Genomic DNA, 25,340 nt, shown 5'->3' with positions numbered 1-25,340 from the left:
GCGTTCTCTTGATAAAAGTAGGTCACCACAAGGTAATTCTCCGAAGTTTATCAGTTTTAGGGCTAAATTAAAGAGTTGAATGTGTATATCTGCAAAGATACTCATCATTTCTTCATCATGTCTCTTGATGTCTACTTTTTCCTCACTGTGTCCATGCTTTATCCTATTTTAGATATATTTGTTGTGCACATCAATTTCAACCGTCTGTACCTTTAGAGTCACAATTAAAGTTGAAGGTCGTCCTTAGCATGACTGCAGGCGATAAGTTGTCGGGTGTGCAGCAGCTGTTATCGACGAGGAGCGTAATATCAGATATTAAACACTCAATCGCTATCAAGTGTGAAAACATCTTAAAATCTCCGGAGGAAAATGTAACATGTATATTCTCATTTATCTCTCAAGATGAACTTACTTAGAGACATTATAAAGACTTTTGAATCTGAACATTTCCGAAAACTCAGACAAATTAGGGCTTTGGTTATTGCCTCTTTGTGTGTCGTTTTCAGGGACGTGCTACCTGCTTACCGCATACGACCTGCTACTGAGAAAGAAAAGTCACAACCGGTAACTAAACGCACAGCGATTATGTTTTTCTGCAGACTAAAAAAGAAACTAGGAAAATATGGTATTATGAGGAACACTTACTTCTAAACTACCGGAAGTATACTGAATTGCTCAGAGTTATCCTAAGAGGTAATCGCATTAAATACAATTATTTCCAGACAAGTGTTTGGACATGAAGTCTCCTCGTTTGAAAATATACTCAAAATTGGATTGGAATGAAGTAGTCTTGCAATTTTTTAGTGACGTTTTGCAGAACGAAAAGCTAACTGCCATAAGGTGCGTCTGTCAGCTCTTAGAAAGTCATCCAGACTTCAACTACAGCAAAGAGTTAATAGAAGTTTTACCCCCTTACCTCAACATTACAAGGACGCAGGTGATAAACGAAACGTTATTTAACCATTTACAGGTTTCTTCACTGATAATAAAGACTCTGAATAACATGTTTGAAAACGATGCTGATCGAGACGTTACTCTAACGGTACTATTCAATTTTTTTCAGTTGACTTTAAAAGATCTGTCGTACCATTCATCGCTTTTGTCGGTCAAAGTCTTATAAAGTTGGAGTCTCCGTCATCAAGGCTTTGTCCTGTGTCTCTATTACAGAGGTCGAACGCCATGAAGAGGAAGGAAAGCCTAAGCTCGATAGGCGTCTACGTTCACGGCGTGAAAGAAAGGTTAGTGCTTAACATTTTTCATTGTGTCAAAATACATCAAAGTTTGTCATTGTTAGCCTCAGTATTTCAGCGTAACTCTTAAATTAAGTACACAGTGGGTACTATGTTCTTAGCAAAAACATGGTGATTTACTTATCAAGTACATATTTATATGTTCGGTTTTCATCCACACATAGAGCTAGTGTCACTAACCGATTTCTAAAGCCCAACTGAATTAAGTCTCATCAAGTGAAGCAACTCAAAACGGTTCTGACTAGGGTATGAGAACTTGGATGATATCTTTAAGTCGTTGTCAGTAGCCTAAATCCATTCATTCCTTATTTTCTTTGAGATATTGATTTATAATAATTAATTTTCTAGTCATCGATTACAAACATCGTTTTTATATTGTATTGCATAAAGCCCCCTTGCTATCATCGATACAATTATTTTGGCATCTACGAATTTCATGTTGCTTTCTTCCTGTTGTGCTTGCTCTCACGTTTTTGATGACTAACTGGTCTGGACAGATGAGTAAACATGTGTATCAATAACAACACTTATTTGTATTTCCCTTTATGTACCTGCTTATTGGTTTATATTAATTCCCAACAATTGGTGTTACAGTATTACTTGCTTTAAAGTTCTCTAAATGTCCTTACACAATGTCAGTCAGTCAGCTACAACGTAGAACCAGGCACGTATATGCACCGGTCCAAGTTGCCATATCTTAATAGCACAACAAGATGAACACCGAGTTCATAGAAGTAGTTACTTCAATAGTAGTAATGTGTAAAAGAAATATTGTGTATAAGAATATAATACAGGAAGCAAGAATTAGTTCGTAGAAAGAAAGGCACAAAGCAATTTTAATCCCACGGTTTAAGGAGAGACAAGGGGTGTATACACTTACACCATTGTGATCGATTCTTAGCCATGTCACTCAGAGCCTCTAATAATTGGTTACGATAGTTACACGGGCCCCAACCAAGTAGTCTGCATCTACCAACATGGCTCACACCAGAAGTTCGTGACTTCAGTGACTGATGCCACGTTTTGGTATGGCCACCTGTAACTTCCTTCCAACCATCCCAACACTAGTCAGCATTGCGCGTCATGGTAATCGGTGTTCAGGCGTACGTAACACATGGTCCAACCATCTCAGTCGATGAAAATTTACAACCTCACCAACTGATTTACTATCATTCCGTAATGCCCTGCGTGTAACCTCACTATTACTTGCCCGGTGGTCCCAACAGATGCGAGCAATATTTCTAAGACACCTGTAATCAAATAACAGTAGCCTACGAGTATCCTCTACTCTTAATGGCCACGTTTCGCAGCCGTAAAGTAGAACGAACTACTGGGCAGTATACTCGTCCCTTAATTCATATACGAATATCTCGCCCTCACCATAGGTGACGTAGGTGTTTGATTCCTTGTCGATTAATCATTACCAAATGAAGAGATATACAGGAAATACGATTTTTATACCCTACAACACTAATCGATATTCGGTCGCTTTCTTCTGCGTCTACTTATTGATACTGCAAACAAATTTGTTGCAACCAAAACTGGTAACTTGCTTTGTAAATAGTTTTCTAAAAATACTATTTCACATATCATTTTCATTTCTTAGGAGTCCAAAATGGAGCGCAAACTTCAGAAGGAAATGGCTGAAACCCAGTCCCTTCAAACAAGAGAAAAACGTCTGAAAATGGTAAATGTGATTTCCTTCATGATATTATTTTCGAATGTTAGAACACCTTGGTTATGAATGAAGTACTGTTTGTTTTCTTCAAAATTTTGAAGACAACATCTGACTCTGAACTTTTGTCTGCCATTTTTAAAGGATTATCTAAGTAATTTCTTTTTAACTTTACGTAGTATATCCACCATTTTTCAGATACGCCAAGTTAATCAACACACAGTATGTAGACAATCTTATGTCTGTTCTAAATGGAATGGTAGCAAAAAAAGTAAGTACTGTCTTTTTGTTACTAGAAATTAATTTCAAATTTTGTGAAACACGTATGTAATGAAACAGCCTTGGTTAACTTAGTGTGATAACCTGTTTGTTTGTCCATTGATCATGCTTCGTAAGTCAACAGACAACCGCAAAACATTTCTGACTTGTTCATTAAATTAAAGTATCAACTCAATGAGGCCACCTTGAAAAATAACAGCTTCATTATGTATAAATACATATTCACCACACAATAACAATGAAGTGAAGAGATAGTGAATGTAAAGTGAGCATAATAAAGAGAGCAACAACAAACAGAAATTAGTGTATGAGAGTGAAATAATAATGGGAGGAGCAGTTCAGTTAGTAAAGGTACAACCAGAAAGAATTCTTCCAGTTAAAGAAGTTACTTCCATTTTTTATGAAGTAAAATAAAGTTACAGCAGGGTCGCCATTCGCTTCTACTCTGAACCATATCTGACATTGTCTCTAGCGACTGTGTTGCACCATCCCTAGGACTCTAACTAGGGAGTCGTGAAGGACCAAAAAGCCAGTCCTGTATAACTTTCTTCCATACTACGATACCATGTCATACAATGACCACGTCTCCGCTTTTTCCAACCAGTCCCGGTATCCGCAAATAATGCGCGATGTGGAATTCTCTGGGACGACATTCGTAGGGCATTTCCAAACCACCGAAGCGGATGTTTCAAACAATTCAATTATCGCCGCTGTGCTCGAACACACGATGCTAAACCTCTGCATTACTGGCATGGTGCTGCTACTGGATGTCAGCAATCCTTCGGAGACAATGATGGTCAAACACAGAGAGTCGTCTAACATCCTCAACTCGAAGAGGCCAGGTTTCACAAGCATAGAGCAAAACTGCTCTCACTGACGTGTTGTAGATCTAACATTTTACAGCCAGACAAACATCACGAAGGCGCCAAAGATGGCTCAGATTGGCATGAGGCTCTCTGCCTTGCACTGTACGTGAATTGATCTCATCACTCACACCCCCACCAGCACTTATGCAGCTACCCAGATACACGAACTTCTCGACTACTTCTATTTGCTCACTACCCAGGGTGAGTGCAGGGTCAGAGTGCTATCAGTCTTGTAAAAGTACTTTGCACTTCGAAGGTGCAAATACCATACCTACGGACACTAATTGCCAACTGATTAAGTGCTGGTTGCATGGCTTAGGTATTATCGCACAGTAAGACGTCATCCTTTTTAAGTCTCTAGAGAAGAACTACCCTTCCATGATGTGGGCAACTGACAATGACAACCATCCTCATACCTCTAACGACACGCAAGGTCATATAATTTACGATACGACAATGTATGGCTCCCAACTGGGATAGTACTAATAACGATATTAGTAGTTTAAAAGTGGAAGACTCGATAAAACCAAAAAACAGTCGATATAGCGTAAACAATTTTTTCTGTTCACAAAAACAAAATATCATCAAATTTGCACATAAAACTTATCAACATTTCACTCATCAAATTGTTTCATTACCTTTAAGCCATACTTTAGGACTACTTTTATATCAAACTAATTTTTGATAGATATAAACATATATCACTTTCACTATAGGTGTCACAAGTCGACAAAAGCCTGTCAGCATTTCTGTAAAGCGACAGACACCTTAATAACCAGATTTAATCAAACGAAAAGATGGTAAACCTGTCTAACAGGTTTTATCTTCTATTTCGGCAAACAAGTATTTAAAAGAGCGTGATTTTCGAAACCACATTTGAGTAAAGTCTTCTAAATGTAGAATAAACTTACTAAAGATAAATATGCAAAAATGCAGCATATAGGACTAAAATCTCTATGACGAAAACCCATCTTTTTTAGTTGCTCACAAAGCCGTTGGTTTAATGTCTATAGCATCCAAATACGCTCATATGCTACTAAACCAAGTTATAGTTAGCATCTTCGTTCATCCACAACATATTCAGATAACTGCTTTTTTGTTCCGATTTTCTACTATGTACGTGTATTATCACTTCCTTTTACAGTCAACCAGCATTGTGGATGGTCTACATTGTGTACATACAGCTTTGTCTATCATATCGTCATCTGATGCGTCTGATGTTCTCACTACAGATCCTACTGCATTTTGTAATCATTTATACACTATCCTGGGACGCATCGTGGGCGTCGGTGTGAGTGATATAACAGAGAGTGACAATGCAGTTTCTCACTTACCTTCCATAATCAAAGCCTATGATCGCTCGAATACCCCAGCTGCACAAGCTGCTGCCAATCTTGTGCAACGATCTAAAATCACCGAAAGTTCGAATAAAACTACATGTCCAGATGAAACCACTTCTGTTACTGCCAGTATAAGCAATAGGATTAGTGCGTACGAAATGGAACATATCTCAGATACCCTTATATCTTGTTTAAATATACTTCTTGTGAGAAGAAAACATGAGGTTTCAACCAACCGAATCCTCGCATTCTCGAAGCGTTTATCTAGCGCAGCTTTGGCAGTAGTAAGTCTGGAATTATTTATATATTCACAATGTCTTAATATTTATATAACGTATCTATTTAGAGCAAAATTTTTAGCGTGGTTAACTATATAGAGAGAATAAGCCTGGGTCTAATATCAAATATTTACCGAAAAAATGTATGCTAACGAAATTAAACGACATTATTGGGAATTTAATACTAAAATAAAACCTGTTATCCAACCTGTAAACTTTTTTATTAAGGTATTGATATACTACTTCGCTCACAGCAACCAGATAGCATATTTAACAATCACACTAAGTGCGACTCGGAGTCTTGAACACAAGTGTGTATTTGTTTTCGAATTCTGCATAATATTCACTTTATTCCTTCTTGTTTGTTACGATCCTCAACAATTATACCTAATGACCAGGTCTTGGCTGATTAAAGACTGAATGGGCTATAAGTCGATTTTCTCTGGTCATCTACGACAATTTACCAGGCTTATTTTGTGGTAATCTTTTGTACATAAGCATGTTATTTTACTACATAATTGGTGTATTCTAGCTGGTGGTCTTATCTCTGGTTTTAAATCACTCGGAGGTTTGGATCAATAATACGGTATCGTGAATAGCAATCATTCAGCTACATCGTGTCACTGCATCTCAAACATCAATCAGTATTCTTTTTATTTGTTTTAGAAATCGGAAATTTCGTCCTAAAAATCATTGAGATCCTATCACTAACAGTAGCGACAAGAATAGATTTTCAGCAAATATTCTAAATACTATCATCAGCTGAGCAATCAGTAAGGTGTGTAGTGAATCTTTTGAGGTCATTATTAATCTGGTTGTAGATAAACATTTAACATCTTGCAAATTCCTGACAGGTGTTGTCAGATGTTAACCATCCACTTCATTCATATCTTTTTCCATGTATATTCTCTGGTAAAACGAGGCACCAATACATTAGAATCCATGCACGCAAGCAAAAATATAAAAGCTCTACAATATTTTATCTAGCAAATATACTATGTTACGGACAGGTTGTTAGAGCTGATCTAGTCGACTAGGACTTGTATTCTTAAACATATTTTTAATTAAAAAATTGCACAGATTCTAATCTTTTTAAAAAATATTTCATTTAATTCTAGTTAGCTTATTAACTTAATTTATGTATACATTAGTTGAAATCATGAGTCAATTATTAATTATTATTATTATAAGCTTTATTCAATATTATATTTTCAGTACAATATAGAATTCTCAGCACAAAGTATTTCAACAAGTTTCCGTTTCTTCTTGGTCGATCCTGACGATAAATATTGAGTGATACCCAGTTAGATGTTAGCAGTCCAGTAAATGAACATTTGAATAGTGTATATTCTTTTTGCTGCATATTGCCAGCGACCACATTATCTCTTATTGGGCTTTTTGTAACTTTGCAACGAAAAGTTGTACAGTTTTCAGAAATGCACTAGGATGGGTTATGCGATTAATAGACATAATGATATATTAAAACAAACAAAAGTAGATAACTTGTTGAAATATCTAGATGACAGGAACAGGTAGCCCAGATGCTCAAGCTAGACCACCATGGAAAACCTGGAAGCACTGGACGGCCGCTTCGTCCTATTGTGGGACTCCTCAGCAGTGCGCATCCACGATCCCGCATCGCGGGATTCGAACTATTGGAATAACTAAAATCTCCACAAAACCCCCTTCTGATAATAATCAACATACGCTCACTAGTGACTGGCTTCAAGATGTATATCCTGGAGTTCTAGTGAGAAGCAGTGACCAGTTTTGTATACATGTATGTTTTTTTGTAAGAGAAACCTGTTGAAGTACTTTGTTTTGATAATTCCACGTTGCACCAAACATAATATTGAATGAAGCAATTAATAATAATGATAATAGTAATAATAATACCATGAATAGAATGAGTAAATTGGTACTTTCCCGATTTAATGAAAGTTAGTCACTGTTCAAAAACTGTAATTAACCAAGTGAAGTGAAACAAATATACAGTGTGCTTTCAATTCATTGTACGCTCCTTAGCTACGTACAATTTAATAAACAATTAGAAAATCAACATATTTGGAAACTAAGAGGAATTTTAACAACATGGCATAACAATAGATTCCTGGGAATGTAAAACCGAAACGTCATATTCTAGCTCCACTCATAATCAGGTAAAGTATGATAATTAGTAGTCGAGTCGATATGCTAACTGGTAATTCCCAGGACTTTTTAATTTGTATTCTCGCAATCATGTATGAACCAGTAAGCCAGAGAAAATACTGTGCACATCGGAAGGTTTTATATTTTGTAATTTAAATCAGGTGTGGAATAATGTACAGATGAATTATTAGGTAACATAAACATCACATAAAGGTTAATACTTTCAGTTTAAAACTACAGAGGCGAAACTGTAGTCTACAGTTCAGCAACTGGTCAAACGATATAACTACTAAAACATTGATCTAGTCGTAGCTAAAATACTGGTTCAAATTCTGTGAATCTGATCAAAGTGTTTTCTGGTAGCTTCTTTCAAAAAGTTTGCATTTTGATGTATACTTCAGTCCATTAAAAAATTGTATCATTTGAATATTAGTGCACAACTTCGAGTAATAATCGAATCAATTAAAAAAAACCTTTTTCAACTTCAGTCAGATCCATACTGCTCCAGTTCCTTGCTTATCAAGCTTTTCCATCTTCTTCGTCTTTTTCCGCGTTGTGAAATTCTATTCGACTGTGATCCAGAAATATGCAGTAACTATAAACCAGATTTAAATGATCCAGAATTATGCTTTCCTGCCAGCGCATGTTTATGGGACCTACTTCTATTAAAAAAGCATTCTGATCCCGTGGTAAGAAGTTTTGTTTAAACAGTATTTTCAGTCATATTATTTGGCTGTTACATATATTATCCTAATGAATTCACAGTTCGGTGATTAATAAATCTACTAGAGCTGAATTGTCAGTCTCTCGGTTATTATTTCAAAATGAGGACTAAATAAAATTTTAAATCCCCTTTTAGCATGGAAAAACAATGTAGTCTTTATGTCACGATAGCTTCCTATGGAACAGATATAACCAAATCCACAGAGTCAAATTGTTCGGTAGATTTCAATCTAAAATGGTAGTGTTGTTTATTTAGCATATATATCATGTATATACACCAAACTTACTGAATTACACTTAGGTTTTTTAAATAGTATTCGACCACACTATCATTTGATAAAGTACTTAAACTATTGACCCTGATTTCGGATCTAGTGAGCAGTTGTCATCCATTCATGCTTGACCAAAATTTCCAAATGTTCTGTATAAATAATAAGTGAATTCGAAAACCCAGTCTACCTTTAAAAAAATTGTACTTTCTACTACGGGGTTATTTAAGAGCCCTAATTCATACGTAACTTTTAGTTCGACTTAGTCGATTTTCTTACGGATTAATACCACGCTGCATTCCCACGATCATTTGCTCGATTGAAATCTACCAACGAAGTAGTCAATATATATAAAACTGCTAAACAGATTATGACCTGTAGTTATTTTACTTTGTTAATTTTGAATGGTCTTTGGAATTTCCTTATCATTTCATAACAGTTAGTCAATTATAATCAAAGTAGATTCTAGTACAAATGTGCCTTAGCTCTAGTTGTCCCACTGCATCAATACGACGAAATGAAATCAACGTAATGAGTAGCAAAGGAGTCAAGATCATCGTAGTAGTAATGATAGTAACAAACGCTAAACATTTTGAATGGTGTTCGAGAAGTGTTATAACTTGTGACCGCCGATTAGAGAGCGGTGACTTATCGATCGGAACAATGACGCGTAAACACGTGCGAGCAGTCTAGGGTTCTGATTGGCCCTGCTTTCCGCTTAGCCCAGCCAGATAAGTACAGAACACAAGTCTCAGCCTCTACGATATGAATCATTATATTTCAAACATACTCTGTTTATATACCAATCAAGCAGACCACATCGTACCATAAAATAGAAAATAACATTTGGCCAACAGGAAAATTACACGTGAAATAAGTATTGACCAGTAGGAAAATGATACGTGAAATAAATATTGACCAATAGGAAAATGATACCATCTGAAGTCCAAGGATAGCATTAGACTTAACAGAATAATTTTTGGGATATTTTTCTGAATATCCCAACAAGAAGTTTGTTATTTATTCTTAAAACTTATGGCATGTCATGTATTATTTCATATTCTTCTGGTTCATTGTCTTTCAAAATACTTTTTTATAGGTAAATCAACTAGCTAATTTAATTATGCAATGGGGAAACGATGTTTGTGTTGGGGGGATAGGAGTTACTTCGACAAAACAGTACATGCTACATATCGATGGGAGACAAGTTTCTTTAGACCATCTAACGCATCTGTCATCTGATGATCTCCGTATTGAATTAAAGACGCTTATCGAGAAAGACATTAGCGTTCCTGAAATACAATCCACAAAACAAATAAACACTTCCGATTTCCAGTTATCGGATTCATTCATAAAATATTTATCAGAATATGATCTAACTTCAGATGTTGAGCCACCAGCAAAGAAAATGAAGTCATTATAATATTTTATTTAAATTAAGCTAGTATTCCTGTAAAGTTAAGCGTACTAGATGACGCTTGAATAACTCCTACTTTTTCATATACACAATAAAATTACCATAAAATGTGAATCAATTTTACTTGACAAAAATAAACACAAAATAACAGGCTGGTATTTAAACATTTTTATAGCGTATAGTATAAGCGTAGTGGACGGAAACAGTTGGGGGACAACCAGTTGTATTTTAAAACAAAATTAAAGAGTATCTTAGTAAAATATAAGAACCATACACAAAATACTTCATCTGAAAATATCCTATTAATTGTCTCAAACTTTATTACTCTCAGTCCCCGTTCTCTTCGATTCTATCTTTACAACCTGCCTCCAGGCATTCCACTTCTGACTGGTGTCATATACTACTTATGTCAACATAAGTAGCATACACCACATGAGCACATCGAAATAGAGACAATAACCAACAGTAAACCATAAAATCCTGACAACCAACCATATAGTCTTTTACAACTATCCAAATTCCCTATAATCCTATTTATTTTACTTTTCTGCTTGTAATCCTGTCCTGTAAAGTTTGTACAAGATATGCTGTTGTAGAAGTGAAAACCTGAAGCAATGCGTTTATGCAAAATTCTACTAACCAACTAACTTTAGAATACTAGCCGATATAGTTTGAGAGGCGACTCCTTTCAATTCATATCGGTACTGTGATAACGCCCTGACAGATCCTTCGGCTATGGGCAAAGATGGATGGTGGCTAGCAGTGGAATCCAGGACGCGCATTTCTTCCTGTTTGGGATTCGTCAACTAGATGTACCTGCATGCTAGATTTGATGTTCATTCCGGGACTCCAACCCAGTACCGTTCGCCAAAAATGCTATCGCATTGTTCACTTAGCACAAGCTAGTGGCTGTCTGGACTCGGTAGCTAAATGGATAATACGATAACGTTGGAAGTGAAGGGTAATGAGTTTCAGTCGCGGAGTTAATATCGACTCTGATATGCAGATACATCCAACTGAAGAGTCCCGGATAAAAAAAGACCTACGTCCTGGATTCCACTACTAGCTACCATTCATTCTTGCTTATAATGCTTGTGACCTAAGGTAATATTGAGGCAATTCGCACAGGAAGCACGTATGCCAATAAGTGGTTGTTCAATTAAAGATCTAAACATCAACGGAAAGATACAATCAAACGATGTGAAAATAAATGCATCCTTCATCTGTTAAAAGAGGTGGCTTTTGCTTTGTCCACTTCTACCCACAGTAATTAGCAAAAACTACTTCAAAGATGGTAGATAATAGTTCTCGCAAATACTTTGACTGATCTATCTTTTAGGGGTACTGCTAATGACCACATATTAAGTCTCTACATGTCATTTAATTCGTGAGACTATCTAATGTAGGTAACGACTCTTGCTTATGTGGATGTGTTCAAATACATTATCTGGTTCCATAAACTTGCCTGTAGGAGTAACTGTATCATTTCATTTTTGACACTTCAAATAAGTCTACGCCTGCTGTGGAACGTCACGATTCATATGTAGCTACACGTACATAACTCTTACGAACGTAAATCGCGCGAATACCGGGATGTGAAAGGCCATACGGCTTGTTGAAAATGGTTCTTAATGATCGTGGTACGGAGATGTAAATGATCATCAGCTGTTGCTCTGTTCACGACCAAATAGTCAATATATACATAAGAGGGCGAATTCTGAACTATCTGTTCAATAAAGCGAGGTTCTTCTGCAACATTAATTTTGAAAACTTGTAGTTTGCTGCACAAGATTTCGGTCCGCAAACATTTGATTGTAAGTACGTGGTAGTCAGCGGATAGCCAAATCCTTCCAAAGAATCATATCCAACAAAGAGGATTTAGACTGCAAAATGGCCCAGTTTCAGCAGTTTACCAAATCCATCTTTTGCAATTTGTAGTTTTTTTAGAATGCAATCGACGTGATATTACAGCAACTGGTAGACTGTACGTTACAAATTGATTCAATGAACAAGTGTGCAGTAATATCCCTGCTTGTAATCCTAAATTTCCAAAACAAAAACCACGTGTAACATCTGACTTGGGATATGCTGTTCTCCTATCATCTCATAAACATAAAGCTGTTGACTGAGTACATGTATGGTTTTCAAAACCAACTTGTATCGCTAAAGCTTTTGACACTAGACTAAAACATATCAAAAACAATTCGCTAGTCATTCACTCAATTTATTTACCGAGTACATGTTAGCTTACTCGGCTTCGAGTCACAATTCCAGTGTAAAGATTATTGGAATTACTCGGTTACCCAAACCCAAGTTAGTGGAACGGGGTTTGAGCCTGAGACTTACTAGCTGAAAGTCAAGCGCCATAACTGCTGACTAATTGATTAAGCAGTGTGAAGATATTGGAATATCTTAAGAACTACCTCAGTAGATGTGAAGTTTGATAACCACTATTTACAACCAATTATCCGAATCAATGAATAACAGTTACATAAGAATAGGGTTGATACAATGCTTATATACACAAGAAGTTGAAGGAATTTAAACGAAATTACATTATAAACGAGGTTTAATTTTTGTTGAACGTTTGTTATCACCTAAAATTTTCGTCAGGTCATCGTAACTGAGAACTTCGTTCTTTAAAAGAGCATCAACAAGTGCTAACAGATTGTCCTTATTTTCTTCCAACATTTTTACAGAACGCGAAAATGCTGAAGATAAAAGTTGATTGGCTTCTATTTCCATGATGGCTTCCGTTTTTTGACAGAACGGTTTCAGAGAGGACAGTCCACTGGATGACTCCTAAAATGTAAATGAAAATGATTACTGAGCAATCTTACATAATAAATGTGCAGGAGCATGAAACTTGTCTGTAGTTTCAGACAACCTGACTTAAATAACTTTGTTACTAATTTCAATCCACTGTCTACGACGGCGATGGTGTCAATAGAAAAATTGTCAGACAAGTCCTATTTACTCTAAGCCATAATTACAATCTAAACAGATAGCCTAACACATATGATAAATGCCTGGCTTCATTATGATCTATTTAACTCCAAGTATCGGATAAAAGAGGTGGGTCTGACTAAAAAAACTCGTTCACTGTAGTATTTGTACGAACGGATGATTCCTTTGTACTTGATTTCCCGCTAATTACGAATTACAAATATAATACGTTCATTGTGCTCATATAATGCTGTCTGCCTTAAAGTGTACTATTTAGGGAATTCTTAGTACATTAATCCGAACACTTATTTATCATATTGGCGTCGCGATGGAGTCAAATTTCGGACAGTTGGATATTAACCTAAGTAAGGATGACTTTGAGAACCACATATAGCGCTTCAAGATCTGGTGCATGACTAGAAAACGTATTAAAGATGATAAATTCACAGCCTAATTCCTGACGTTCTTGGGCAAAGAAGATTATAACCTGCTGAAGAATCTGACTTCTCCACAAAAACTAATTTCATTGTCGTATAAATCACTCAGAGAATTATCACATAGTCATGTGCAGTGTACTAGCTATAAATGTAGAGACATCGAAGTTTTATAAAATGATCAGAAAGTTAAGGTCTTATACTTGAACTGTAGAAACAGGTCGCGAAGCGCAATTTCGAAAACCGATTGGAAACAGTTTCGTGATCGGTTGATTGCTAGTATAAATATTCCGAATTAAGGAAGGGAATTAATTCAGCAGCGCAAAAGTTCATCCCAAGAAATCTAAACAGTGAATGAGGTTGATTTGTAGTCAGTGAAAATTTCTAGTACTTTGCTTAATCATCGTGATGAACTACATTCTCAGCAACACTCGAACTCGCATTTGCTTAATAATGGTTCCCATTCTCATAGAAATATGAAAAGTGATTTAACATTCAATTACAAAGCAGATGAGCACAGGTTTGGTAGATGTTTATCCTGTTGTAAATTTCACTTACGTAATCCATGTGTCTTTCGTCATGCCAAATGCTTTATGTGTGGTAAAATGGAACACATCATGTCGGTCTGTAAAGCTACTGTTCACTTTGCCACTAGTGATGATAAACCCTATAATTCTGATTTTATTCAGTTGAGTGTTTCTAATCATCATTTATCTCTATCCATGATTTCGAAAGGTAATGTCCATATTCAGAAGACATTATTATGTACATCACATGGTTCATTTCATGACTTTAGTGCTGACACAGGCAGTAATGAGTCTAAAATTTTATTCAAGAACTTGAAAATTTTAGATTCTAACGTTGTAGTATGACCCACTGAAGTCTTAGTATTGGGATTTACTGGACAAAAACTACCCATACGAGGATGTGTGAATTGCTGATTAGAAATGATAATTCCTCATAATGCCTTGTGAGTTTTTAGTTAGTGAAACAGGACCCTCATTACTGGGTTTGAAAAGGCTTAAAATGGAGTTTTTTATTAGTTTCTAAAGAAGATTCTATCGCTTTACTTAAAGATTTAATAGCTGCGTGTGCTAGGTGCAGTGGAGGGATGAGAATTCAGCACATAGAAATTCAAGTACAGAGTGATCCAGTTTGTCTTAAAAATACGAATAATTCCTTATCGTCTTTGAGAAGTGGTACTTTGAAGTGGACATTGAATTATTCGTACCCCTATAATATGTGGTAACTATTGATTACATTGAACTCCCGTTTGTTGAAGTAAATATGCACAACGGTGAAAGCTGAAAATATTCTTAATAGACTTCATGGTTTTAAGGTATTCTTGAAAGTTAACTTAAAAGATGCTTATTTTCAAACCCCTTTAGATCAATTTTCATCTACTTTGACAACAACTAATACTCTTTTTGGCCTGTTCAAATACAACTTCCTTCCATTTGGTCTGAGTTGTTCTCCAACCACATTTCAGGAATTGATGTATAATGAAGTTAGTAATCTTGAAGATGTTGGATTTTATCAAGATGATGTCATTGCTCATGATTCTGATGAGGTGGTTCATGACCAGAGACTTATTGCTTTATTGCATCGTTTAATTGAGAAGAATATTACAGTGAATCCAAATAAGTGTTCATTTTGTGTATCTAGTCTCGAATGTCTTGGATACCTAGTTGATGGTAATGGTTTTAGACCAGATATGAAATGACTAGCTCCACTGACATGCACCGTCTCCAAAAAAATCTTACAGAACTACGTTCACTAGTGGATGCTCTTCAATACTATTCCCGTTTTGTTACAAATTTTTCTTGTCGCGCAAATTGTTTATTTAATATTTTGAAATCCAATTCATTCAAATGGGGTGACGAACAAGAGTCATGCTTACAAAGTCTACTAAATTTTCTTCAAAGTGATGCTGTTCTTCGAACTTTCTCCTCTAGTGTACATTTTATACTTATTACTGATGCATCACCTGTGGGTATTGGTGCAGTTTTGGAGCAGGAAGGTAGACCAGTTATCTGTGTTTCACGCAAACTTACTGTTGCTGAACAAGGTTATTCACTAAACCACCGAGAAGTATTAACTGTGTTTTGGGCTGTTAAAAGACTTCATAAATATTTATTTGAGAAGAAATTCACTATTGTTACCGATCATAAGGCTTTAAAGTTCATTTATCATCCTGAAAAATCTTTAGCACGTTCCTCAGCTCCTATGGTTCAACAATGAAGTATTGCCCTGAGTGCCTATGACTACATTTCTCGACAATCATTACAAGATAGACCTGTTAATACCTCAGACTATTTGTTAGTGCAACCTTTACCGATGAGACGTCCAGATCTCATTATTGAAACTCGTGGAAGCTTTGGATATATACTCAGTGCTATGCGGAAAGGTTGTAATACTAATCTGAAACGTATATTTCCTGTCTATTTTGTGTTTAAATGATCGTATTGTTATCCCTCCTTCATTACGTTAATCTGCCTGTGAAAATCTTTATAAGCAGACATTTAGGTGTTAAGAAAATTAAGTCCTTGACAAGGCTCACACGTTGGTGGCCGGAGATTACTTACTTAGTCACTTAGGCCTGTTACTCCCAATGGAGCATAGGCCGCCGACCAGCATTCTCCAACCCACTCTGTCCTGGGCCTTCTTTTCTAATTCCATCCAATTCTTTTTCATTTTTCTCATGTCTATCTCCATTTCCCGGCGTAATGTGTTCTTTGGTCTTCCTCTTTTTCTTTGGCCTTCAGGATTCCATGTGAGGGCTTATCTTGTGACGCAGTTGGGTGCTTTCCTCAATGTGTGTCCTATCCACTTCCAGCGCTCCTTCTTAATTTCTTCCTCCGCTGGGATCTGGTTTGTTCTCTCCCACAGCAGGTTGTTGCTAATAGTGTCCGGCCAACAGATCCGAAGTATTTTGCGTAGACAACTGTTAATAAACACTTGTATCTTTTGGATGATGGCTTTTGTAGTTCTCCAGGTTTCCGCCCCATACAGTAGAACTGTCTTGACATTTGTATTGAAAATCCTGACCTTCGTGTTGGTTGACAGTTGCTTTGAGTTCCAGATGTTCTTCAGTTGTAAATATGCTACTCTTGCTTTGCCGATACGCGCCTTCACATCTGCATCAGATCCACCCTGTTCATCAATGATGCTGCCCAAATATGTAAAGGTTTTTACATCTTCCGAATCGTCTCCGTCAATTTTGATTGCATTGGTGCATGCTGTGTTGTATCGGAGAATCTTGCTTTTCCCTTTGTGCATATTGAGACCTACTGGTGCTGAGGCTGCTGCCACACTGTTCGTCTTCTCCTGCATTTGTTGTTGCGTTTGGGATAGAAGGACCAGATCATCTGCGAAGTCTAGATCGTCCGGTTGCATCCTAGATGTCCACTGTATCCCGTGTTTCCCTTCAGATGTTGACGTCTTCATGATCCAGTCGATCACCAGGAGAAAGAGAAAGGATGAGAGTAAGCAACCTTGCTTGACACCGGTCTTTATTTCGAACGAGTCTGTCAATTGTCCTCCATGCAAAATTTTGCAGTTTAACCCATCGTAGGATATCCGTATGATATTGACTATCTTCTGAGGCACGCCTTTGTATCGAAGAAGCTTCCATAGTGTTGTCCTGTCCACACTATCAAATGCTTTTTCGTAGTCAATGAAGTTGATGTAGAGTGATGAATTCCATTCAATTGATTGTCCCACAATGATCCGTAGAGTTGCTGTTTGGTCTGTACGCGGTCGATACTTACGGAATCCAGCCTGTTGGTCTCGAAGTTGGGCGTCGACGGAGTCCTTCATTCTGTTTAACAATACCCTGTTGAAGACTTTTCCCGGTATTGAGAGAAGAGTGATGCCCCTGTAGTTATCACAGTTGCTGAGATCGCCTTTCTTCGGTATTTTGATCAGAAGTCCCTCTTTCCAGTCTGTTGGTACTTGTTCCTCATCCCAAATCTTATTGAAGAGGATGTGGAGTATCCTTGCAGTTGTCGGTATGTCTGCTTCCAGTGCCTCTGCTGGAATGTTGTCTGGTCCTGCCGCTTTGCCACTCTTGATTTGTCTGATTGCCATGCTGATTTCTTCAATTGGTGGTGGGCCAACATTGATTGGGAGGTCCGTGGGTGCTTCTTCGATGTTGGGTGGGTTCAGTGGGGCTGGTCGATTCAACAGTTCTTTGAAGTGTTCTACCCACCTGTTTCGTTGCTCTTCAATGTTGGTGATTACCTTGCCTTTTTTGCTTTTCACTGGTCGTTCTGGTTTACGGTGATTTCCAGAGAGTTTCTTTGTTATGTCCTACAGTTGTGTCATGTTTCCTTCTCTTGTAGCCTTTTCCGCCGTCGTTGCTAAATCTTCCACATATTTACGTTTGTCGGTTCTGATGCTCCTCTTCACTTGTTTGTTTACTTCTCTGTATTCAGCTTGTGCCTTGGCTTTTTCTGCTCTTGTTCGGCTGGTATTGATTGCTGCCCGTTTGCTCCTCCTTTCTTGAATCTTATCCAGTGTATCGACAGTGATCCATTCCTTGTGATGGTGCTTCTTGTGGCGCAGAACCTCATGACATGTTGAAGTGATTGCCTCTTTGATGCCCCTTCCAGTTGCTCTCCATAGTAGTTCCTTCTCCATTGAGTAAATCGTGAAAGGCCTGGAACTTATTGCTGAGGACTATCTTGAAATTTTTGAGTTTGTCAGTATCCCGAAGAAAGGCCGTATTGAACTTTTGTGATATTGTCCGCCCCGTTGTCCAGTGCTTCTTGAGTTTCAACTTCATCTTGGCGACCAGCAAGTGATGATCTGATGCTATATCAGCTCCTCTCTTGGTTCGCACGTCTTCCATCGTCCTCCTGAACTTTTTGTTGATGCAAATATGGTCGATTTGGTTTTGCGTGGTGTGATCCGGTGAAGTCCATGTGCTTTTGTGAATGCGCTTATGTGGGAATATGGTGCCGCCTATGACCAGTTTATTGAAGGCACATAGGTTTGCAAATCTCTCACTATTTTCGTTCCTTTCTCCCAGTCAAATGTCGTCCCATGATGTCTTCATATCCAGTGTTGTCCATTCCAACCTTGGCAATGAAATCTCCCATCAGAATAGTCAGGTCCTTTGTTGGGCACTTCTCGATGATTGACTGCAGCCTATAGTAGAATTGATCTTTAGCGTCTTCATTGTAGGCGTTGGTAGGCGCATAGCATTGGATGATGTTCATTGAAATGCGCTCTTTCTTTGTTTTGAAGGAGGCTTTGATGATCCTTGGTCCATGAGATTCCCATCCTATAAGTGCATTTTGTGCTTGTTTGGACAGCATCAATGCGACTCCTTGTGTATGTGGGCATTTTCTTCTTCATGGCCGGAGTATAACAGAAGCTCTCCTGAAGCTAGTCGTTGTTGTTCAACTTGCGTCCAATGTGTTTCACTGATCCCAAGCACCTCCTGGTTGTATCTCCTCATTTCTGCATCAATTTGGAAGGCTCTCTCCGTGTCCTACATTGTACAAACATTCCATGTACCTAGATAAATGGTTGCTCTGGTTGTCAGAAGGGGCATCGACCTCGTGACTTCCGAAGGAACTCGGCTTTCATCATGAGGCGTCATAGTTCTTCTAAATGAAGACCTTCTGACTCCCAGGGCAGAGTTTAAAAGGTTTGAATAATTTTTTCTGGTTAGCGTTTTTTTTAGCGAGTTAGTTTTCTACGGGATGGGGTCGCTAACCCCATGCCCAACCCTCCTCCTTTATCCGGGCTTGGGACCGGCAGTGGCCCCCGGAGGGACTCCAGGCGGAGTTGGTGGCCGGAGATAAATGCAGATATATGTCGTACGGCAAACAATTGTGGAAAATGTCACAAGTCGAAAAGTCAGCCTTCGAAGTGTACTCCATGTCCAATATTGTCTGAGGCCTGGCAGAGAATTCATACAGACAAGTGTGGCCCATTTCTTGGCAAATACTATGCACTAGTAGTCATTGATTCTTTTTCAAAGTGGCCTGAAGTTTTTTCCACAACTTCACCAAATTCTGACTTCACAATCCGAGCATTAATAAAAGTGTTTAGTCGGAAAGGGGTTCCCATGGTATTATTGGCTGATAATGGCTCTCATTTCGCTGCAGACTCAGTCACTACCTGATTGAATGGTATAGGGTACAAGCACCTATTCACCGCTCCCAGGCTCCCTTGTTCTAATGGTCATGCGGAAAATTTTGTCAGGACACTGAAAACTGCTATTGACTCTTTTAGCGCCTCAATATTTAATGAACTGGAGAGGGGAGTAGATACTTTTCTACTGCAATATAGAAATGCTAAACATTCTGTGACGAAAGAGACTCCATCAAAGCTAATAAAAGGAAGAATTCTTTGTTCGAATATGAGATGTTTAGAGTCTGCAGAAGTTACATGTTATCGTGGAAATGATCTTCGACTAGCCACTGGAATCGTGGTGAACAGTGTTGGGAAATTTATGAGTCGAATTCTAGATATCAACGATTTAAGTATACACAAATGACATGTATATCGAATACAATTCCAGGAACCAGGTGAGTCTATTCCAATTCGCGCTGTAAATTCTAATACTAATGAGCGCATTCTAGATCATAAAGAGTCTTTATCTAATACACAGTCTGACAGACATACAATGAACTTAAGGACAAGGACAACCGATTATAGAAATTTAGATCCTCACCCATGCCACGGCGGACGTGGTATTTGTACGAACTAATGATTCCTTTATACTTGATCACGAACTACAAATATAATCCGTTCATTTGTACTCATATAGTTCTACCTGGTTTAAATTGTACTATTTTTGGAATTTCTAGTTCGTACATTAATTCGAATACTTCTAATTATCATAATCAGAGAATACGATTTACAGTACTTGGAAATGCTTGAAACTAATTAATTAATTATAAAACTTATACATGGTTGCATAGAAGCTGTAACCCATCGGCGCATACGGTCGAAATGATAACATGATACCTTTTCCTTTTGTGACTACTTCTGAGTATCCTAATCCAACATTATGTATATGAACAGCACAGGGACAGATTTAGTGCAACGTTGACACTAGTGAGGTCATAGGTCAGTACAAAAGGTATCTCACGTAAGCCCAAAAATCTATTTCTAAACAGATACGTGAAAAATGTATTACCATTAGGTCATTGGGAATCTCAACATTTTTTATGTAACATAAGAATTTAATAGTGTTGTCCAGATCTATTTGTTGTTCGATCCGCACTGTGCTGTGAAATTTTAAGGAGAGAAGCTATAACTTCAGGTGCGCTATTACAGTAGATCGACCAAGTTTTTACACTGGATGAAAGCTTTGACAAAACAACTATTTATTAAATCTAAACGATAAATATAATCGAAAACCTCTCAAAACTAACGACTTGGGAGAAAAATAAACACAGAATTCAATGTACGTTTTAAGTGAACACGGTGAGAGGAACAGATAAATGAATAATTCATTGAGTATTTAATGGAATTGGAAAATATTCAAAGAATTACGTGGATTCGTTTGAACTTCAACTTTTATGTGTCTGGGATCTGTTAAGAATGAGATGCTTCCTAAAAGTCATATCCGTGACAACCAATTATTTTTTTACATACACATGTAGATACACGTACAAACGTTTCACTGATGTGGAAGAGAGAATAAACGGCATTTCCTAAACATTGAGAGATGTTTACATTTTATATCTTGAAGTCTGTGCTCAATTAGTAACAAACTGATTGGCGTGGTTGTTATTAGTTAGAAATGATGAACAGATATCTTAGTACAAACTAGAGTAAGTTATAAACCAAACAGAAAAAGTGTTTTATCAAAGTTAGTACACTCACGTCAAAGCTGAGGTTTCCAATATTCTTAGACATTCCAAACTTACGTACTTGCTTCATTGCTAATTTATTAGCTTCCTGAAGGTATTTTTGCGAAACTAAATATTAAATGAATAGAATATGAAAATGACATTTCATCGTACATACAGATGTGAGGGAAATTTCGAAAACAAAATTAGGGTATGAAAACTAATATGCATCCAAATTTACTAAACATCAGGTATGTGTGTGTACTTTGAACTATGGATGTTTTGTACTTGTAATTTTTTTCCTAAGTAGGTTAGAAACAGTACAGCCAGACTCAAAAACAGATAAATATCATTCTCCGGTACCAAGCAGCTTTTCTGTTGGTTATCTTTATTCATGAGGTATTTCATACATCCATCTTCTACAACAAATTGCGATAAAATGTGGATGATTGAATTCACTTGAAAAGAGATTTGTATGGTGACTATGTCTTACGAACTTAATATCACATATTCATAGTTTCTGCTTTTCTTAAATATACCCCCGATTACTTATTGACAATTCATTAGAAGGTCAAAATATAGAATAAACTATTTTCTGACAGGCATAAGTAAGATACAACCTGGCACAAATATGTATTGGCTCCAGTTTCCGTACCATATCAGAACAGTGAGATGAAATTATCAGGACAAGTTCCAGAGTAGTGACAGTAGTAACAGTACGTATTAGTAGAAAAGACCAAGCATAGATTATATGAGTGAATTGATGGGACGGAAAAGTATAATATGATCTTGAAACTCTGAACCTAGCTAGATATAGAAAAAGAGTGAAACCACCTGTGACCGATTCTATGTCATGTCACTTAGCGTTTACAACTATTGATCATGATAATTTTGAGGACCCCGACCAGATAGTCTATACCTACTAACGCACATTAGTCCAACAGTCGACGAAACCAGCCGACATCGTCAGTCGAGATAGGAGGTGATTAAGTCTGCGCAATACACATCCCAACCACGTCAGTCGATGAAGATTCACAACATCATCAACAGATACGTCATTCTTGTCTAGTATCAGTCTGATCTCAACATTAGTCATCAAGTGGCTTCGACATATACGAGTGATGGTTTGAAGATACATAAAACGAAATACTAGTAAGCGGTGGACTTTCTATACTTTTAAATGCCACAATTAAGTACCATAAAATAAAACGGCAAACTATTGAGCAGTTTACTCGTTTCTTAGTTGTTAGATGGGTAATCTTGCCTACTCTGCAGATGATCTAAGTTTGAGGAACCTAAAAGCGCTTTCTTAATTTGTTCGTGCCTATATTTATAAAAATATGTCTGAATTGTATCCTATTTCACACCCAGATTTTCGAATCCCAGTAAATGTGAGGTGAAAACATATCAACTCAGTCAAAATCACCAGAACATCTATAACATCGTTTGTGGTGGTTAAACAGAATGTAGATCGGTAACGTAGGTAGGTATTAAAGCAATCGACTTCCAACCATCAGGTTCAAAGTTCGTATCTCGCCCGACTTACATTAGACTTTGTAGTTGTACAGCATTACTAGCAATCACATAAAACTAATAGTTTAAATGTCAAGTGTATAAATTCGTGCTTGATAACTAAGTGATTTGATACGATGCCTAAAGACTAAGCCTAACAGTTACGTCTTAATTAATCGGAGAATGAGTGACCTACAAGTAAATTTCTTCTAATTATTAATAACATCCTATCATGTTTACTTTGCGTCAGTATTTTGTATATAATCACGTTATTTTATTACTTTTAAGAAATGCATTTGTCTAGTGGTCCTCTCTTAGATTTCTAACCATTCACGGACTCAAATCACTTGGTCAAATCATATCATCCCGTTTATTTATCGATTAGCATTTTATTCATTGACTTTGACGATCAGAAATTTCAACTTAGCAATTACTGAACACCTACATAACAAGATCAAATAAAGTATTCTATTATTGGATTGTTAATTTCACAATAAACATTGTGATGTATGAATTTAACTAGTAATAGTACGTGCGTGATAAAGTTACACTGAAGCTTTAGCAAGATAAAAACTAGTGTCTAATATTCAGACAATGAACAGATATACACTGAAAAAAATGTATTCTAACGGGAAACACACAAAATGAACTAACCATCTGAAATTGCATTGTATACAACATGCTCAGCCGCTCTACCACCCAGTAATACAGACATACGATCAGCTAGATCATCAGTATTAAGTAAATATTTTTCTTCTGATATTAATTGAGTAAAACCCAGATCTCCAACAGTATCTGGACCAGAAACCGTACGCGGTATAATTGAGACTTTTATAGGTAGTACTCCACTATCTGAAAGAAGCCATGCTACAAGAGCCCTACCAGATTCATGGACAGCAGACATGTGGCGTTCAGCAACCGTAAGTGGATTTGAATGTTTTGCAGCGCCTACACAATGAGAATAAAGTCATTAGTCATGAAAAATTATTTTATACGTAATATTCTTTAGACTAAATAAACTTATTTCTATTAAAGATTGTTTTTATTAAAATCTGAAACAGTATAGTAATCTGTCGATGATAAGCACTAAAAGGTAAACTGATTACTCAAAAATGTAGAAACAAAACTAGCCAACTTATTAGCAAGAATTTAGACATTTTTCATACAAAGTATAAAAAAAGAAACCGTTAGGAAATCCGCGGAAAAAAAAGTTTAAAACAGCTAACTATAATTAAATATCTACAGGCAAAAAAACAACCTGCTACTATTCTTTCAAGTGCTGCTTCAAAATCAGCTTTAGTAACACCAACAACTTTATCATCTCTTCGAGCAGCAGACAAAGCAGCTTCATTGCATAGACGTGCAATATCGGCTCCAGACATTCCGGGACACCAGGCTGATAAACGTTCAACAAGTTCATTTTGTACAACATCAGGAGCAAGTTGATATTTAGCTGAAATTGAAGATAAAAAGATAGAATACGAATTAAATTATGGTTGAATAAAAATGTAGGAAAAAAACATTCTAAAAGTCATTTGAATTATTACTCAACTATAAGTGATCAATTTGAAGGCAAAGAAAGATCAAGTTTAACTGTTTCACGGAGTGTTGATATATTTTATAGCATAGTTGTGTAGACAAAATGTTTTAGGTATATATGTAAAGTGTGAAAGCTATACAGTTCAAGTATAATACGATTAAATAAAATTTACTAAAACTATTTTAATTCTTTTTTTAATTCATAAAACAATGAATTTTTAGGCAAAGGTAAAACAGTATACTTAGCCTAAAGTGATCCAAGTTATTTATATTCTGATCTTATAAATGATATATATATATAAACTAAAAGATTTTACCAAGAATCTGGATTCTTTGTATTATTTTAATTTGAACCAGTTAAGCAGAAACTGATCATAAATAATGTCAAAATATGATTTTAATCTATTTATTTCTATTCTCTTTTTGAAACTATCCACTGAATGGACAGTAACTTTTTATTATTCAAGTTAACAGCTATGTCGTTCTTCATATAGTTATGTTACTTTCTGTTTTTAAAGCACTGATTAGAATGGAATTTTGTTGCCCAATAAGTCATATAAAATGTGGCAGCTGGTACAAATGTACATTAGTTAAAGTTCTTGTAATTCACATTAGTACAACGAGAAAATAACTTTACACCAACATCAATTGTCGTAGTGAACTAATAATCAAGAATATATCTAATAAGGAACAAATGAAACTGGATAGTAAAAATTATGAGCGGAAGATAAGAAATGAATGTAACAACGTCACTGACACTGGTTTTGAGTTTTATCCTGAGAAAAAAACTGCATAAATCTTATTCAAAAACAGACACTAAGCGGTTTTCCCCTTAACTACACTTTCATTA

General features: G+C 36.6%; 2 protein-coding genes across 3 annotated transcripts in view; one reads left to right on the top strand and one right to left on the bottom strand.

Moving 5' to 3' along the window:
* The first annotated feature begins 220 nt into the window (after positions 1-220).
* Positions 221-10,403, top strand: NOC3L (Nucleolar complex protein 3). The gene is made up of 9 exons (XM_051213154.1): positions 221-564; positions 600-937; positions 971-1,238; positions 2,857-2,937; positions 2,979-3,079; positions 3,124-3,196; positions 5,215-5,694; positions 8,325-8,525; positions 9,928-10,403. Exons 4-9 carry the CDS (start codon positions 2,866-2,868, stop codon positions 10,249-10,251), a joined length of 1,251 nt encoding a protein of 416 aa, XP_051069101.1. The 5' UTR covers positions 221-564; positions 600-937; positions 971-1,238; positions 2,857-2,865; the 3' UTR covers positions 10,252-10,403.
* The window catches only part of SPG7_2 (Paraplegin), a 33,541-nt gene continuing 18,460 nt past the window's right edge, over positions 10,260-25,340 (bottom strand). Inside the window, exons 9-12 of one of the 2 annotated variants that reach the window (XM_051213151.1) lie at positions 24,210-24,404; positions 23,606-23,899; positions 21,474-21,568; positions 10,260-13,047 (exon numbers count right to left, since the gene is read on the bottom strand). In XM_051213151.1, coding sequence (XP_051069098.1) covers positions 12,802-13,047; positions 21,474-21,568; positions 23,606-23,899; positions 24,210-24,404 — 830 coding nt within the window. In that variant the 3' untranslated portion in view covers positions 10,260-12,801. Of the gene's footprint in view, positions 24,405-25,340 lie in introns of both variants that reach the window. The other variant, XM_051213152.1, reaches the window with a different exon arrangement.

The sequence above is a fragment of the Schistosoma haematobium genome, chromosome 3 (assembly GCF_000699445.3).
Source record: "Schistosoma haematobium chromosome 3, whole genome shotgun sequence".
In the NCBI taxonomy this organism is placed as follows: Eukaryota; Metazoa; Platyhelminthes; class Trematoda; order Strigeidida; family Schistosomatidae; genus Schistosoma; species Schistosoma haematobium.
This window is presented reverse-complemented; position numbering and strand designations above follow the sequence as displayed.

What these genes read in the sequence shown, in the direction of transcription:
- NOC3L (XM_051213154.1), top strand. Translation starts at nt 2,866, where the DNA reads ATGGAGCGCAAACTTCAGAAGGAAATGGCTGAAACCCAGTCCCTTCAA. An exon ending in ATTTTTAAAGGATTATCTAA is followed by an intron (nt 3,080 to 3,123) that starts GTAATTTCTTTT and finishes ACCATTTTTCAG; the next exon opens with ATACGCCAAGTTAATCAACA. An exon ending in ATGGAATGGTAGCAAAAAAA is followed by an intron (nt 3,197 to 5,214) that starts GTAAGTACTGTC and finishes TTCCTTTTACAG; the next exon opens with TCAACCAGCATTGTGGATGG.